General features: G+C 37.6%; 1 protein-coding gene across 1 annotated transcript in view; it reads right to left on the bottom strand.

Moving 5' to 3' along the window:
• Window positions 1-1773: 1773 nt before the first annotated feature.
• The window catches only part of LOC127618503 (TOX high mobility group box family member 3-like), a 73252-nt gene continuing 58001 nt past the window's right edge, over window positions 1774-17024 (bottom strand). Inside the window, exons 3-7 of the mRNA XM_052090996.1 lie at window positions 14128-14373; window positions 6935-7198; window positions 6541-6768; window positions 5231-5311; window positions 1774-4225 (exon numbers count right to left, since the gene is read on the bottom strand). Of these exons, the coding sequence (XP_051946956.1) occupies window positions 3497-4225; window positions 5231-5311; window positions 6541-6768; window positions 6935-7198; window positions 14128-14373 (1548 nt within the window). The 3' untranslated portion in view covers window positions 1774-3496. The remainder of the gene's footprint in view (window positions 4226-5230; window positions 5312-6540; window positions 6769-6934; window positions 7199-14127; window positions 14374-17024) is intronic.

Below are 17024 nucleotides of genomic sequence, written 5' to 3'. Positions count from 1 at the left end.
CCTCAAACCGCACACTGTGTATGGCACTGTATTTGGATGATATAATTATTTACAGTAATGATTGGCAACGGCATATGCAGCATCTGAGGGTGGTTCTGACGTCGCTTTACGAGCGGGTCTAACTGCATACCCGAAGAAGTGCGCAATATGGTGGGTGGAGGTACGGTATCTGGGGGCCCACCACATGAAGGATGCCAATGCCCGGATCACCCGTTGATAGTTTCCATGTTCACAGTGAGATACGGGGAAGATAAAAGATGGTTTAGTCCAACGAAAGAGAGAAAGAGCTGTACGAGGCAGAGTGTTCCTGAGTGTGATTTGTATTGTGCTGAAAAGCATTAATTTGAGTGTGACCACTAAAAAGTGGAATATATATATATATATATATATATATATATATATATATATATATACACACACAGTATATATACACACACACATATATATATATATATATATATAGAGAGAGAGAGAGAGAGACTGTGAAGCTGTGGGAAATAAAGCCCTTTTGATTTGGATCTTGCAGTGTCCCGCTTCCTCCTTTTGATCCAAATAAGAACATCTGTTACAAAATGCTAGTGCACACATTTAATGAAATACTCCTTTTGGGTAGACTATTTGGAGAAACAGTTAACAGTTCCTGGTACATTTCAAAACATTCACATTTTTCACCTCATTATGATGCAATGATTTAATTTAAATGCGATCCAATGGATTTTCAGTTTTCAATCTCTCCTTGAAACACCACACAATGATTCAATTCATATTAATTTATGTGCGAACATCATCAGCACTTTGAGGACATGCAGTTATGAAAATACCTTTTTTATTTATTTATCAATGGGGTGTGCCAGAGTTTCAACCATTGTTGTGAGATATTTATCCTTACTGAGACTGTGTGGATAACAAGGTTTACCAAATAACAATGCACTGCATGCACTATTGATGGTGACCTCCATAAGACTGTTCGGAATAATAACCACTATTTCACAGTCTCTCATTACTGGATGTTTTTAAAGGATGTGTTTGGTCGCCATGGACACCACTCTTACATTCTATGCTTAGCAATCTTCACCCTCCTTCTCTCTCCCCACTTCTTGCTATTGAAATTCAGGGCATGTAGGGTTGTCGCTGTTTTTAATTTTCATTTCATCATAGGCGTTTTAAGACTGTTGCCAGCACTTATTTGCAGTTTTCCTGCAGACCTCTCCACTCTCTGACAGAACAGATGCTGCAATTAATCACGGAGTGAGAGCGTGGGCTTCTCTGTGACACAAAACCAGACTCGAGAGCCAATCACTGCAGCCTCTCTCTGACAAACTGCACAAGCATTCTTGAAATTAACTAATTGAGGACAAAATACAGTTTGAGAATTATATTAATGTGGAACAAAAAGGCGCAAATTTCTAGTGTGTATAAAATTGCAGATAAAGACACGTCGCAGTCCTCACATGCTTATTGTGTTTATGATAATTAGCCTTTTCGATCCTCCCTTCCCCCACCAATATTGTAGTATCGGGGCTCAGAGGTCATATTTAAAATGTAGTGACAGAGACAGACACTGGAGAGGTGTGAACACTAATCTTAATGACACTGCTTTCAAATGCATAAAACATAATACAAATTAAAGACACTTAAAGACATTTTCTAATATATCTGATGGAATAATAAATATAATCCCTGTTCCTATTGAAATGTCTGTATGAGTTGAGTGCACACAAATACAATTATATTCCCAAATAAACTGAATATGTTAAGTACTGTTGTCTTTATTTTAAATCTTTCATAACTAACAAGGACACATTGAGGAAATATTTTATACAAAAGTATGGCTAATATAATCTTTGAAATGATTCAGTCCCTTGAAATAAATATTTTTGATTGTTATTTTAAATGCAAACAGTGAGACAGAGAAATACAATACAAAAGTATAGGTAGTATTATATTGATGATGTAATGCCTCTTTTGAATGTGCTTTTTGGATGGCGACAAAATTTGTAACTTAAGAAATTACATTTAAAAGTTTAAAAACAGATGGAGTTTCCAACCGATATAAACTGTATTTATTTTACTGTTATGTTTTAAAAGCAATTAATTTTGAATTGTAAGAAAACATATAACAAATGAATTGCTTCTACTGTAACTCATAAAAAGTAGAAAAGAGTACTATGAGAAAGCATGACAGGTCAGCTTGCCAACTTCTGCTTTTGAAGCCTCACATATTAAAACTTTACAACATGAGGTATGAAATATGTACAACTTAATTTTCTTTTATATTTACCACTAATTAATGTACAGCTGGCACAAAATACTCCCATATCCTTTCCATGATAGTAAAAAAAAAAAAAAGAAATCTGATAAGATTCCTGTCTAACTGTCCTCATTGTGAATGTGTTGGGTATCATGGAATAAAAATGGCTCAATCAGTAAACCATCTACCATCAAATTCTGTAATTTAGCCTTTTTCATTAAATATGTTTTCATTACAAAAAAAAAAAAAAAAAAAAAAAAAAAGAACAAAAACATTTTTATTCAATAAAACTACTGAGGTAAAGACAATTTTTAGTGGAGTGCTGTTACTACAAGCTGGAGTGAATGTGCTTTTGAGGTTTTGTCCAGAGGAGAAGGACCTCCAAGAACTTCTTCAGCTCTTTCCACAGAACACATACAGCAGGTCACATAGTGTTTGGAGACACGATGAAGGAAATGATCTATAGAAGTATGTCAGATAGTCCATTGTTCTATCCAGCAAAACCCAGAGTGTTATACATATTTTTATTAAATGTCACTTATGATCTCATTGATAACATGGCAAAAAGAAGTATGCTTTGATTGAGGGTTTTCCCAAAAGTGACAGTTAAACAGTTCCATCTGGGAGAATAACAAGCAGGATGAGGAAAAAGGGAAGGAAACATGGTAGACTTCTGGTCGGAGAGTGCAAAAGCCAATAAAGCATATCTCTGATGACCAGTTTAGTAATTCTGTATTGTTCAGTTTAGTTTTTCCCTTTTGTTGAACAGTGCCTTCTTTCTGAATTCACCATTCACAGAAATCCAGTCTTTTTCATTTTATCTGGTGTTTGGATAAAACACTGATCTCATAAATAAAGCTGTTAAATTAAACCATCAGGTGTTCCTGTGATCGTGCCAAAGTGTTTTGCCCAAGTAATCATGCTCCGACAGATATTAAACTCCAAAACAGAAAGAACGAAAATCAAATGAACTAAATGTACATACAAATGACTACTGGGCACTCAAGTCTATGAACAGACCTCCCTGTAGTTCAGCCTATCTTATAGACAAAAACTCCATCTAAGACGCTTTGTCCTTTTAACACATATCATATATCCATCTAAAACAAAGGACAGTTCTTTGTAAAACATTCATATTTCTTACACACTTCTTAAGTGCAATTTATAAAAGCAACCTTTTAATGATGCTTTTTAATAACAACTTCCTTCAGCTGATCACATGGAGTTGGGACTTAGGGTTTTGGTTCAGTAGATGCTCACTTGTGACAGGACTTGGGCATGGGCCTGTACCTGGGAGGGGTGTGGCTGGGGTGGAGGAGGGGGTGGTGGGCTGCTGAGAGAGGTTGAGTGAGGTGTGCTAGGCGAGTGCTGCACAGGCGAACACTGAGATTGCTGCTGCGTCTGCTGGAGATGCTGCTGCATTTGATGCTGCTGCATCTGCTGCATCTGCTGCATATGCTGCATTTGCTGCTGTTGCATTTGATGCTGCTGCTGTTGCATGTGATGCTGCTGAAGCTGCTGCTGCAGGTGATGCTGGAAATGCTGCTGCTGCATTTGCTGCTGAATCTGCTGGTGGTGCATTTGCTGCTGCTGCATTTGATGGTGTTGCAAGTGCTGTTGCATTTGCTGCTGCTGTTGCATCTGCTGCATAGCGGCGTGCCGCGGCTGCATCGGTGGACTCATTTGCGATGACACGCCCATCTGCCCCATCAGCTGCGACTGAACACTACCAGGTGTCATGTTCTGGTGAGCTACCGCGACAGAGGTGACGATCTTGCTGTTGCCAACACGCATTTGCAGAGGTTTGGGAGCGATGGCTCGAGGCAGGGCCTGCTGGAGCGCCTGTGCAGCAGCAGACATTGAAGGGTGCTGAGACAGAGGGGAAGGCATCACAAGTGCTGGGGAGAGGCTGGTGGAGGCCAGGGTCTGCTGCACTGAGCGAATAGTCTGGGCCTCAGCTGACTCTGCGGCAGCCTGAGACAAAAATAGAGACCAGTTAGATGAATGTCTACACTGCTCACATGAGCAGACAGACGACTTCTAGTACTCAACAGATTCTTTCTTTTGTAGTGTTCTCTCCTTTATTCGTGCTGATCTGGTGACTGACTTGACAGAAAAGAGTGGCTCAGAGAAAATTGCTGCTGTCTTACATTCAGTGATCTAAAAAACTTGCCAAGGGAGGAATTTATTTTATTTAGTAGCCTAGGAAAATATTTGACATATGACTTGAAATCTTGCATATTGAAAATAATAAACTTCAAGGTTTTATGATTCAGAAAAAAACATTTGTTTACTCAACAGCTGAACCGGGTTTCAATGTGATGATATCAAAATTACATAAATGTAGCATGAATTAGAATTTAACATACATGAATAACAGTAATGCTAAATACTGTGTAAGACGATCTGCTGCTCAAATATCAGCATATAATTATCAGCACAAAGTAACAAATATGCAAATGCTCCTGGCTGCCTGGCTGATACAGGGAGTTAATGTGGCATGATGGATCATATTAATCTCATATCTCATTCTAATTCATTAGCTGTATTTACTGCTATTTTTACACCTGTGCTGTGAGGGAAGAAACACATTCACTGTCACACTTTTAAGTATATAGGAGAATTCTCCTATATACTTAAAAGGCCTAATGTATTTAAACCCAAAGATTTACCAACTGGTTTTTAAAAATGTAATTTGAGGAAATCAGTATATGTTAATCAATGCACACAGACAAATTAAGTTACAGGGAGATACAAACTGCTCTTCGATCCCTTTTCAGCTCTACATTTGTTGGTTTGATTATAAATTTTACTTTGCAGAAGGTCTTATCTTTTAAACATGGTTAAACAGGAACATAATAGAAAACAGGATGAAGGGAGAGAAGAAGAACTAGAGAGGTAGACTGAAAGGAGGAAAGAAAGAGAGATGAAGGTTCTAGAAACAGAGAGAAGGAGAGATATAGAAAGAGAAAAATTCACCTTTGACACAAGACTTGCACGGTATGCTGCAAGAGCTTTCAGGTACTCCTTCTTTGCTGCTTCTGTTTTGCTTTTGTAAACCTGCAGAGAACAGAAATGTGATGTGTGATAAACAGGTAATTAGTGGAATGTTGACTGCCAAGCATGCTTCTCACAACAGGGAGAGCCTAAAGGCTTCATCTCAGCTGGTAATAACAAAACTAAAGAAGGTGAAAATATCAAGCAGTCAGTGACAACACCTGACATGAAACATTCAGAGCAAATTTGAGTTTTCAGGAAGTAGAAATTAAGAATGCTTGTTATATTAGCTCAAGCATGAAGACTATTGATGCTCCATAACAGTCAGCTCTAAACCAGAAATTCTGGACACACTGATCATTTTAATTTAGATTTTTTTAGGAATAATAGATTTTTTTAAATGTTATTATATAACATTTGCACCAAAATCACTTTTTCTATGACAACACATTTTTATAATTAAATAGACAGAAGAAAAATGTGTAGACTATTAAGAAAACCTTTGTTAATTACTCTACTGGATAATGCAGCAGGAAAATTAACAGTAATTCCAGTGACAATCTTTAGTGAACATGAAGCCAGATCTATTGGCACATTTTTATTTTTTTCATTGTATAAGGACCAGGAATGTAGAATGGATTCTTTAGTGAATCTCATTGTGTTCACTTTAGATGTGATTGGATATTACATTACTCAGTCAATTTAAAGATGATTTTAATTTGCAATATATAATTTTTGTTATAATAATAATAATAATAATAATAATAATATGTGTTTCAGTCATCATTTTTTAACTTTAAAACACACTTGGTTCATTTTGACAGAACACTCCAGGAAGCCCTGCAAGTGCAATGTTTGTTTCAACTGTGTATGCAGATGATATACGTATTTATTTAAAACTATATTATGGCTTCAAGAGATTTGGAATATAATGCAAGAGTCATATGGATTACTTTAAGGGTGCCTTTATGCATCTTAATGTCATATTGGAGCTTGACAGTAATGGCTATGACACACAATAACACACATTATTGGAGCACTGGAAAATGCTCTTTATTAAATTTGCTAATAACCAAGAGAGCACTTTAGCTTGAAACATAAAAAAACATGCTTTCTTCATGTTAGTTTTTCTGTAACTGATTTTAAAGTTATAGTTTATATTCAAATTTTCAGAAATAGCATTTTTGTCTACTTATCGGTGCATCCCTACTCTATTTACAGAACACTCTTGCATTCAAACAAAAACTCATGGTTGGAAGGTCCTATTATTAAACAGCACAGCAGTAAGTTACCTGTTTCTGCTCCTCTCCCAGTCCATCCCACATAGAAGCTACAATCTTGGATACCTCTCCAAACGTGGCATTAGGGTTCTGGCCTTTAATGGCTGCCTGGGTGTCTCTAAAGAACAAGGCATATGCAGACACTGGCTTCTGGGGCTCATTGGGATCCTTTTTCTTCTTTTTCTTGGGTGTCTTTGGCTTCTTACCTGCGTCAGGGGCGGGGCGCTTTTCACCAATCACCTGGCCAGAAGAAGGTAGCTTATTATTAAAACTACTGTACAATTATACTTATGCATAATATCACTCACAAATGGGATGTGATATTCAATTAAAAATGTTCATTCTAAAATAATGATGAAATGCAAATTTTGAACAAAACATGATAGTAAATTATAATGCCACTCACCCTGTTGCCTTCCTCTTGATCATCATCATTAATAGAGCTCGAAGGAGAGGGTGTGGCCGATTTGCTGGCAGGTGGAGATGGGGATGTGTGAGCTATGTTTGATCCAGTCATATTCAGCCCCAGCTGTGTGTTGATCTGTGATTTGTTGATGGTGGTAAGCTGGTTTTGAGACATTATGCCATTGGGGTTGTGCATACTAATGATTGAGCGCATCACCATGGTGGGGTTTGGAGGGTACTGACGTAGGTGGTTCTGATCAACGCCCTGCAGAACAAACAGATACATAATTATGAGTCAATCATAACTCTTACATTTTCTAATTTACTGTATATTATAGACCTAAATTCAGAAACAGTTGTCATTCATACAAACTGCCTTTTTTGAGGTACATGGTTATTGTCATGACAAGGATTAAAACGTTTGGTGAGTTCCATTTGTGAATATTTCGGTAATCCTCTAATTTGAGGTTGACCAATATTGGATCTTACCAATACACCAATAATATAGCAATATAGTAATATACTCCATTGCAAAATACTCCAAGAACCCTCCATTGCTGCCCATTGAAGAAAATAAAAAACACCACTATTGCCAAACTAACATCGTTGATTATTACAGATAACCGATAATTCCAAAAGCAACTATCGGTGCTGATTAATCAACAAAAATCGACAAAAAAACAAAAAAAAACTCTGTCGACCTCTAGTTAAAATCCTAAAACTTATCAGAAACTGCAGTGATATTGACCCTTTTACATTTACATTTATGCATTTGGCAGACGCTTTTATCCAAAGCGACTTACAGTGCAATTATTACAGGGACAATCCCCCCAGAGCAACCTGGAGTTAAGTGCCTTGCTCAAGGACACAATGGTGGTGGCCGTGGGGTTCGAACCAGTGACCTTGCTGATTAACCTTGCTAGTTAACAGTACTGTGCTTTAGCCACTACACCACCACCACTCCCACTTTTAAACCAAGATACTGAAGCGGCAAGATGCAGAAGCCACAAAAATCACATGCACATGTCACAATAATGCTCCATTAAGTCCAAATTTCCATGGTGACCAAATAAAATTCCCATTAATTTCAGAACTCACTCTTAGGGTTGTAGCAGCCTGCATTAAATTTGTGATGTATGCACCAAATGATACTGCTCATGTTTGGTGAAAGAAATCTATCAGAGATGACAAGCTTCATATGTCACTTCCAAATAGCAAAGAGATTGAATATATATGAATCACTGGTCCAGGGTGAGATTTGAATCCTGTTAAGCTCGTTTTCACTATCAACTTCTGAATATTAGATCATGCCATCTTTATATGGGTTTGCATACCTTGCATGATGTTTTGACATGATGATGTGTATTGTTTAAACGCTTTTGTACATTTTTCAGTCAAGTTCTAACTACATACTAGCTCTCTCTCGCCATCTGGTATTCAGAGACTCACACTCAATATCTGTATGTGTCAACACATCATAAAGCTGTGCACCTGGGCTTATTGGCCAGCCCTGCTGAACCCTCTCTCTTAGTGCAATATTCTTACACCTTCCCTCAAAAAAAGATTACATTATCTCTTTTTTAATTCCCTGGGTGCATAGAGCTTTATACTGAATCCATGCCTTATCAAAAACACAATCTGCAAAACAATAGCTGTTTTCAACATCTGTTCTGGTGAAAATATTTTTTAAGAAACATAACGCTGCATAAACATAATCTAGAAACAAAAAAACAAAAAAAGAGACAACATAAATATATTTGCATTTGTGCTAAGATAACTGTCCTTTTAGTTCCATCATTAGAACATGGGGGCACTGACAGAGATGTACAGTTGTCTTTGTATTAGACCTGTCTGCAGTGTTCATTAGCCAAGACCATCTGTGTCTAGCCCTTCAACACGGTCCCTACAGGACTACTCAACTAACAGCTACCAATGCCTCTCTAAAATCACTACATCATTTTCAATCTGTCCCTAATGTGGAGAACCACAGAGATGTAACACTGCCTTTTAAAGCTCATATTTATCATCAAAGTCTTTAGCAGTCTCTGTGTTCCAGCTCTTTCCCATGCGAATACATTGACTTGATCAATGATTTGAACATGCTACATTCGTCAGCCGACCACATGCCCACTTACTCTTTTGATTTTTTTTTGTCTGACAAATTGTGTCTTCTCGAAACGACTGCGTTGGACAATGAGATTCTGCAAGTGGACAGAACTGGTCTTTAGTTTCAGCACTTTGATCCCTTTGCACAAAGCAGAAGAGAAGTAAAAATAATTCCCAGATTAAGATTATGAAAAAGAGGCTGCGATGTATCTTGAAGCATGATTTGACCACATTATCTTCCCAATTCCAGACATGAAAATGAGCGATCAAACAACACAACATGAAAACATGATGATGATGATTGTATATAAAATTGATATGTATGCTTAGCATACAAATCGGAGCATCGAAAAGAAAGAGAAGTGAATGGAACATTCAGTCTAAACCAGCACAAATGGCAAGCAGCTTTTGCTAATAGCAGCCTTTGTAGGCAATGAAAGAAATTTGATTTGTGCTGTCAGAGTAGTTTAGCTGGTAGACTGTGTGAGTCAGTATCCGATCTGTTTATTTATGTCCCTGCTGCACACCCCTCCATTTGCATTTTGATTGGAACATTGTCTGCTGACACACAGCTCACATCTACACAGATGCTTTTGATAGTCTTCATAAATCTGTAAATAACTTATCTCGGAAGTGCAAAGAGGCCAGATGTGCCCTATCCTCTCCTCTGTGTGTTTGAATGTGCTTGAGCAAATGTTGCAATAATTCATGCAATCAGTCTCTCTCCATTTATTTCTCTGTATTTCTGCAAAAAAATAAATTTTTCCTTCATATATTTATTTCCCAACAGGCTTTAAAAGGTTTAGATTCTAGACGTTTCTCTGGGCACAAAAACCTCCAACATTCACCTAAAGGACATTCTGACCAAAAAGCTCCTTGTGCAACACACTGAAACGTTTGATAACAGATGACCGTTTAGTTCTGCCTCAAATAGTTGTCAATTCTTTCATCAAAAGCAGGAACCGCAACTAAACAGTCAACAAAATATCTTTGAAAAACCTACCAGGATGTGTTCATAACCATATCATAACCAATAATGCTTTCAGATGATCAGTGATAAGAATCTGAAGATGCTGTGTCAATGGCTGAGAGTCTCTGTCTGCTCTTTAAGATACCAGCCTCGGGATTTGGTGGGGGGTGGGAATGGAATTGGCGAGTTTATTAAAAGCAGATTGGTATGAGCTATTCCATGCTGAAAAGAATGTTAACAAGTTCAATTTCCATTCAATCTTTCCCTAGAGCTCTTGGAAATGTTCCATAACAGAAAAAGGAGTAAAATCATCTATATGGTAATTATGAGGATGAATCTTACAATTTTGGCCAGTGTGAAAAGGTCAGCTCTATTATGGATAGTTTATCAGCCCCCTCTCACATATTCACCGCTGCACTGAAACCCTGAACAATATATTGTTTTATTACTATTTATGGGTACCTGCATAACTTGTTCCTCATGAAAAAAAAGAAATGAAATAAGAAAATATATATATATGAAAAATTGAATTTTGAATGGTCGCAGAGACCATGGTAGTGTGAAGATAAATTGTTTTCTACTTCTATTTCACCTCCACCTACTCACTCTCCTCTCTATCTATCTTCATCTGTAAAACACACACACATTTTCCTGTTTCACGCAGCCTATATACTGTTCATGAATAGTGCATCCCAAACTATTTGCACCCTTTGAAAAAATGTCCAATACATCCATCCAATGTCTTAAAGGGATAATAATTCTGTCATCATTTACTCACCCTCATGTTGTTCCAAACCATAGTCATCACTAACTTTCATTGCACTTTTTCCCTATACAATAAAAGTGAATAGAAACTGAGGCTAAAACAACTCCTTTTGTATTCTATGGAAGAAAGTCATAAGAGTTTGGAACATCATGAAGGTGAGTAAATGATGTCCCTTTAAAAAAAGATTAATCTACAACCTTAAACCTCTTCTTTTCTCTGCTCCAGTTTGTTCTCATGTCTTCTCCTTTCCTCTTCCCTCCCTCCGAACTCTCCCGTTGCACTATGGGTATTTAAAACATGTTCAACATGATTTCATTTCATTTCATTTCATTTCAAGTACTGGCTGAGAAAACTAAATTGCAGAATCAATCACACAGAAGGTCAGGCTGAGACTTCATTACAAGTATTGCATGCCTGCATGAATATCTTTCATTTCTTACTGGCCAAATATGTCACAATGTCTGTCTGGCAGAAAAAAGCAGACGTAAAAAAACAAAACAAAAAACCATGATGGGGGGTCCACTTTCAGAGATTGATGTACAACTGATTTCACAACTACTCAGCTTGGAGATAAGATAACAGAAAGGTGTAAAGAGAAAGCACGGGGGAGAGAGGTGAAAGTATATATGTGTGTGTGTGTGAGCATGTGTTTGGATTTGGGAGGAAGAAAAATATATTTTCTGCAACACTGGTCATATTTTCCAATTTATTCACAGACACAACAGTCAGAATTTGTCAGTTTGTGAGGGATCACATTTTAAAGACAAGCTGAACCATTGCAGTGTGCTCTGCAATCCCACCAACTCTGTACAAATAGGAAATCTTTGTACAGAGACAGAGGCTAGTAGCCATTCAATGAGCCACCATTCTATTTTTTGTAGCTGTTTAAACTACCTGATAAAATTATGTCACCTCAAGTTATCTATTTATTTGTTCAATCTTTCATTCATTCCTAAATATACAATAAAATAAATTATAAATAAATAAAATAATAATAATGCATTGCATTGCAATCACATGCATGCGTAACAAAGAAATGTCAGCAGTTTTTGGGATAGGTCAGAGGTCAACTTGGCCCCAAATGGTCTGGAACCACCATTTTCAGACCATCATTTCAAGGCACCTTCGATTAAAATAAAGAAAGAGCATGTGCATAATATATCAGATGTATCGATGTATTTTGCTGTTGCATTGCATCTCTTTGTTGTTCCAGTGTCTCGCATATTCATTATTATTGGCTGTTATAACATACAATTACAAAAAGTACAACAAATGGCATAGTCAAAATATAATGCTACATGCATGCAGCATTACAGAGAAGAAATTTGAGCAATAGCTGGCAAAAATGCAGAAACAGAAAAGGCAGTTGAAACTAGCACAGGTACTCTGTTATGTTTCATCTCTAACAGGAGCCTCATAGAATGATCTGATTTAATTCCTCAACCACAGCACATAATGTTTTGCTTCTATCATTTTTTGAAGAGTAAATTCTCTGAACATTAATATTTGGTTTATGCACTTGCCGGCCATCTATCTGTAATATTACATAAATTTGATCCTGAATTGTCCTTCTTGGTCTGTCAGACTGCATTAGATATAAAACCAAAAATCTTTGAATCTTTTGAAAAGTCTAAAATACAACACTGAAGGACAATGTTAGGGGTAATAGTGCCAACGTCCGCTAGCCCTTACAGAGTCCTTCATAAATGAGAAGCATTGACTGAAACGCACAGCACTGTCTGTACCAGTCCCAGAGAGCAGGTCAAACTGAGATCAATTCTATTAAGAGAAGAGAGACAAAGAGTCCTTCAGGAGGACCATGAGTGATGAGCGATAGAGAAGAATCAGAGGGACGGTCACAATGCCACCAGACACAGAGCAGGGTGCCCTCCTTCTCCCCAAACCCTGCTAATACAGTCCCCACACAATCTGAACCGCTGTCCACAGAAATAGCCGCTAAAGAGGAATAATGTGCAAGAATAAAATCTAATCCCTTCACAGTGCAGTGAGAACCGTATGTGTTGTAATTGTGTCAAGGTTCCGTTTTTCTTCCAGATGCATACAAGCTTAACTGACCATGAATTGAAAATTCTTTAGGCAAAAAGCCTTCCGGCGGTCACTTATGCAGTACAGATATTTTAAAAGCTGCAATTATTTTACTTGCTAGCAGCATGGATAGCCAGGAAAGGAGCAGTAAAATGTAATGGTGCATGTTCATATTGGAATGTAAATAAATATATATAATTCTATATATATATATATGTATATTGCTGTATATTCTGGGAAAACTATTCTGTATTAAAATAAAAGTCTGCTGCAATGAAATATTGCAATGCCAAATTCTGCAATATTCATGAAAACTCTTGGAGGGAACAAAAGAACATTATCTGCCGGCTAATGTCACTTTGTATCATGTTATGTATTCAAATTTCTTAGACAGCGATTTAATTTCTATTATAGTAGTTTTTAATAAAGGCTATCTAGTCTGGCCATGGCATTTTCAATGTTTTCTCTTCGGTGAATCCATGTCGATGGCATTTAAAAGCCATTTCTCTATCTGAATTAACAGTGATAAAAGCTTGATCGTGAAACATGATTGCCTAGACCTTTATTTTATCTTGTATATTTGTCTTCACAGCTAAACAGGTTTAAAGAATAAATACATTCAGCTAAATCTGAGTGTATTTTTCTGGCCACATTGTCTATTAGCAAGACTGTTGTTCTGTCAGAATATTTACATGCACAGATATAATCAAGCTACAGTGTTTTTGCATAGCGCAGCAACAGTTTTCCTTTGACTGTCCAAGTAAACATGATGCATTGTGTAATCAAACAATAGAAGGACGGACATCAGCTGAGGAACTGTTAAATTCACATTGTGTGCCAGCCCTTGGCAAGGCCAATTGTGGTCAGATTAACATGTCTACTAATGGAAGAAGCCGAGCAACAATCGTGTTATCTAGGTTTGTTAGTCTGACTTTTTTAAAAATCAGACTGGTACAATTACAAGACATTTAAAACAGTCTGACTGAAACCAAACTTTTTAGGTGCATGTAAATGTACTAAGTGTCTACAAGTACTAATCCAGTTTTATAACAGTAAATGTAACACCAAAGTTTAACCACATTTTTTATTTGTTTTGCAAAAACACCTTTGGCAAACTTATTTACATTTAGAGGACATTTTCAACTAAATTGAAAACTATCCTTAAATTCAGGTGGTGCTGTAAGCTAAATGTACTGTAACTGCAGAGACCATGTTTTCCTTTGCATAACAACTCGCTTCAACATTTGCAAAAAAAAAAAAATCTTCAAAATGTCTCATGCAAATATAAAAATAACCTAATATTTACCCCGGGGTGTCCAATGTTAATTCCTTCCTGCTCCATCATATTTCTGGAGATGGTGATTGAGGGGAGTTCCAGGCTCTGAGGTGGGAACTGTGGAGTGAACGACCCCCGCTGAGAGTTGGGGTGGCCTGGTAGCCCGGGGTAAGGCGAGTTCACCTCCTGGAGGCCCATACCAGACTCTGTCTCGGGAGGAGGCGTGATGGGGGGAATTTCAAACTCCTCATCACCAAAACTTGGAGTATGGAACGTCTAAGAAAAAAGGGAAAAGTTTTGACGCAGGTTCATCAACAAGGCCATGAAGTTGATGATTAAATGGATGGAGAATTCTACAGCATGTGCAGTACAGCATGTGATTGAGACAAATTCCTACCACCCACACTAATTATCACTGTGTATGTTCTTAATAATATATTACAAGGACAAATGCTGCAAAAACTAAACACAGCCTACTGACTACTTATAAACTAGAAACACATTTAATCTGAGTTCAGAAAATGTATTTAACTCTAGTACAAGGAAATTCACTCTGAAATGAAATATTGTGCTACCATAACACACATAACACATGATAAAAGCTACTTAGTCTGAGCTGGATGTGATTGGTTTACAAAATATTCATACAGATTATTTTGGCTGACAAGAAATGTCGTACTTTGTTCTTCTCAGTTGCACCTACAAATCTGCTCATCATATGATCAAATCCCTCTGTTGGTGAATTACAGCCCATCGACACACTTAATTTAGTTATGTTTGACTTATTGGAGATGTGATTGCACACCTGCTCTGGGCTCCTCCTCCTGATCAAGGAATTATCTGTACTCCTCTTCTTTCTTTCTCTCTCTCTCTCTATTCTCTCTCACCATTTCTCTCTTTATGTATTCAGTATAAGTTTCTCTTGTTTTGTGTCCAATCTTGTTCTGCATTTTTACTTCAATACTCTCAATACATTGCCTTTACTGCTTCAAAATAACATATCATTAATTTTCTCAAGCTGTTTGTACTTCCTCTTGCTATCACTCTATATCTTGTCTTTCATGTTCCCACTTCAGTTGCTCACCACTTCTTCATTCACAACCTCTTTTTATTATTTTTCCTCTCTGTTTTTTTTACAAGCAGTACGTGCGCAGGGAATATGCCAACGCAATCTTTGATTAGCACATATATATTTTCCTCTTACTTTAGTGCAAACACACACACACACACAAACACGTCTACACTTGAAGCTTATTCATTGCATGCATGATGAGATCCAGCCGAGGGGTAAGGCTAATAATTAGCTCTTATTCCTCACCTCTCCCTCTTTCTCATTTTCTCTCTATTATTTTGCTTTTGTCATGGCTCCATTTGTGCATTTCACTTTCAGCCTTTTTTCCACAGCTGTGAGCTGCATATCTTGTAAAGGCAGTGGTGTGTTTATCATAGTGAGAGCCAAGGGCTTGCAGTGCCTAACACATGTTCACATTACCTCCAACTAAAGCCATTAGTGGCCAGCTCAGCTCTGTCTCCCCGTTCTCCATTAACACACAGCTATAAACTCATGTTCCCTCCCTGTGGCATTGCAGCAGTTAATAGTGTGTTAATCAAAACAGCAGTGCTGATGCATTAATAATAAAAATTGTGTCACGACAGAGGAACGCTCCAGATATCATAAACATGGAAGTAATCATGGGATAATACCATATTGGAATTACTCTTAAAGGGATAGTTACCCAAACATTAAAAGATCTGTCAGTAGAATGTCAAAAAAGAAAGAATTAAATAAAGAGTGGAAAAGGCAGAGAGAGAGAAACAGAATGACAAAGAAAGAGAGAGAGAGACAGAGAGGTGCTCTTTTCATTTACTTTACTTCATGACCTTTCTCTATGAATCAGACCTGCAGAGCCAGCATGTTTTCACAGTACAATACACAGAGAGAGAGTGTGAAAGAGAGAGTGTGTGTGTGTGTGTGTGTGAGAGAGAGGCAGATAAAGCGAGAGAGAGAGAGAGAGAGAGAGAGAGAGAGAGAGGGAATACTCCGACCTTAATGTCCCAACAACACACATCCATGTAAGATCAGATATGACATTCAAAGTTCGAATATAAGGTACATAGTCTCTTTTTTCATCTTTTTCACATCAGAGAATAACTAAAATGACATTGACCTTTACAAATAACAAAACAAAACACTGAATACCTGAGTGAACAAAATCAGAAAAGAGAGATGGTAGAGATTAATTTAACATCTTCTCTGGGAGACATTGAGTATGTTGGTATGTGTTTGTGTGTAATGGAGAATTGAGATGTGGTTGTGGCTTGTCAGGTGTACAGAAGCTGACAGTTGTCAGTGTAAAGCTGGTTGTAAGGAGGTTCAAGGAATGAAAAAGTGGGAGATGGCAATTCCAACTCAGGAATGTCACTTTTATTGACAACAAAAACACGTTCGCTTAAATGCGCTACGGTATAGCTTCACATAAAACTCCAAGTTGCAAACGGCAGCTACCAACACACACAGCTTCTCAGATGGGCTCGCTCTTGACTGCTGCGGTCTCCTCTCCTTAAAAGTCCCAATCACACCTCACTGAAACACAAGACAGGTGTTAAGCACAGGTGGCAATCATTCACCACTCATCTCCCCTGCTTCACTCTCCACAGCAAGGTTCTCGGCCACGCCTTCGCCTCCACACTGATGTTGTGGGATAGCATGGAAAAATTAACTGTATGGTAACATAAAGGTAGTTGATATGGGAGAATGTGTATGTCATCAATTGATGGTAAAGTACATGTACATGTAAAATTGCCTGAATCCAGGTCAGATTTAGATCTGGTGGAGGAAAGCATAGTTTTCAAGCATGTTTATATTTGTGTTTTTAAGGGGTCTTGGAGAGGTTTGCTAGAATTTTGACTTATATGTGAAACCTTCA

This window comes from Xyrauchen texanus, chromosome 2 (genome assembly GCF_025860055.1).
Source record: "Xyrauchen texanus isolate HMW12.3.18 chromosome 2, RBS_HiC_50CHRs, whole genome shotgun sequence".
NCBI lineage: Eukaryota > Metazoa > Chordata > Actinopteri > Cypriniformes > Catostomidae > Xyrauchen > Xyrauchen texanus.
This window is presented reverse-complemented; position numbering and strand designations above follow the sequence as displayed.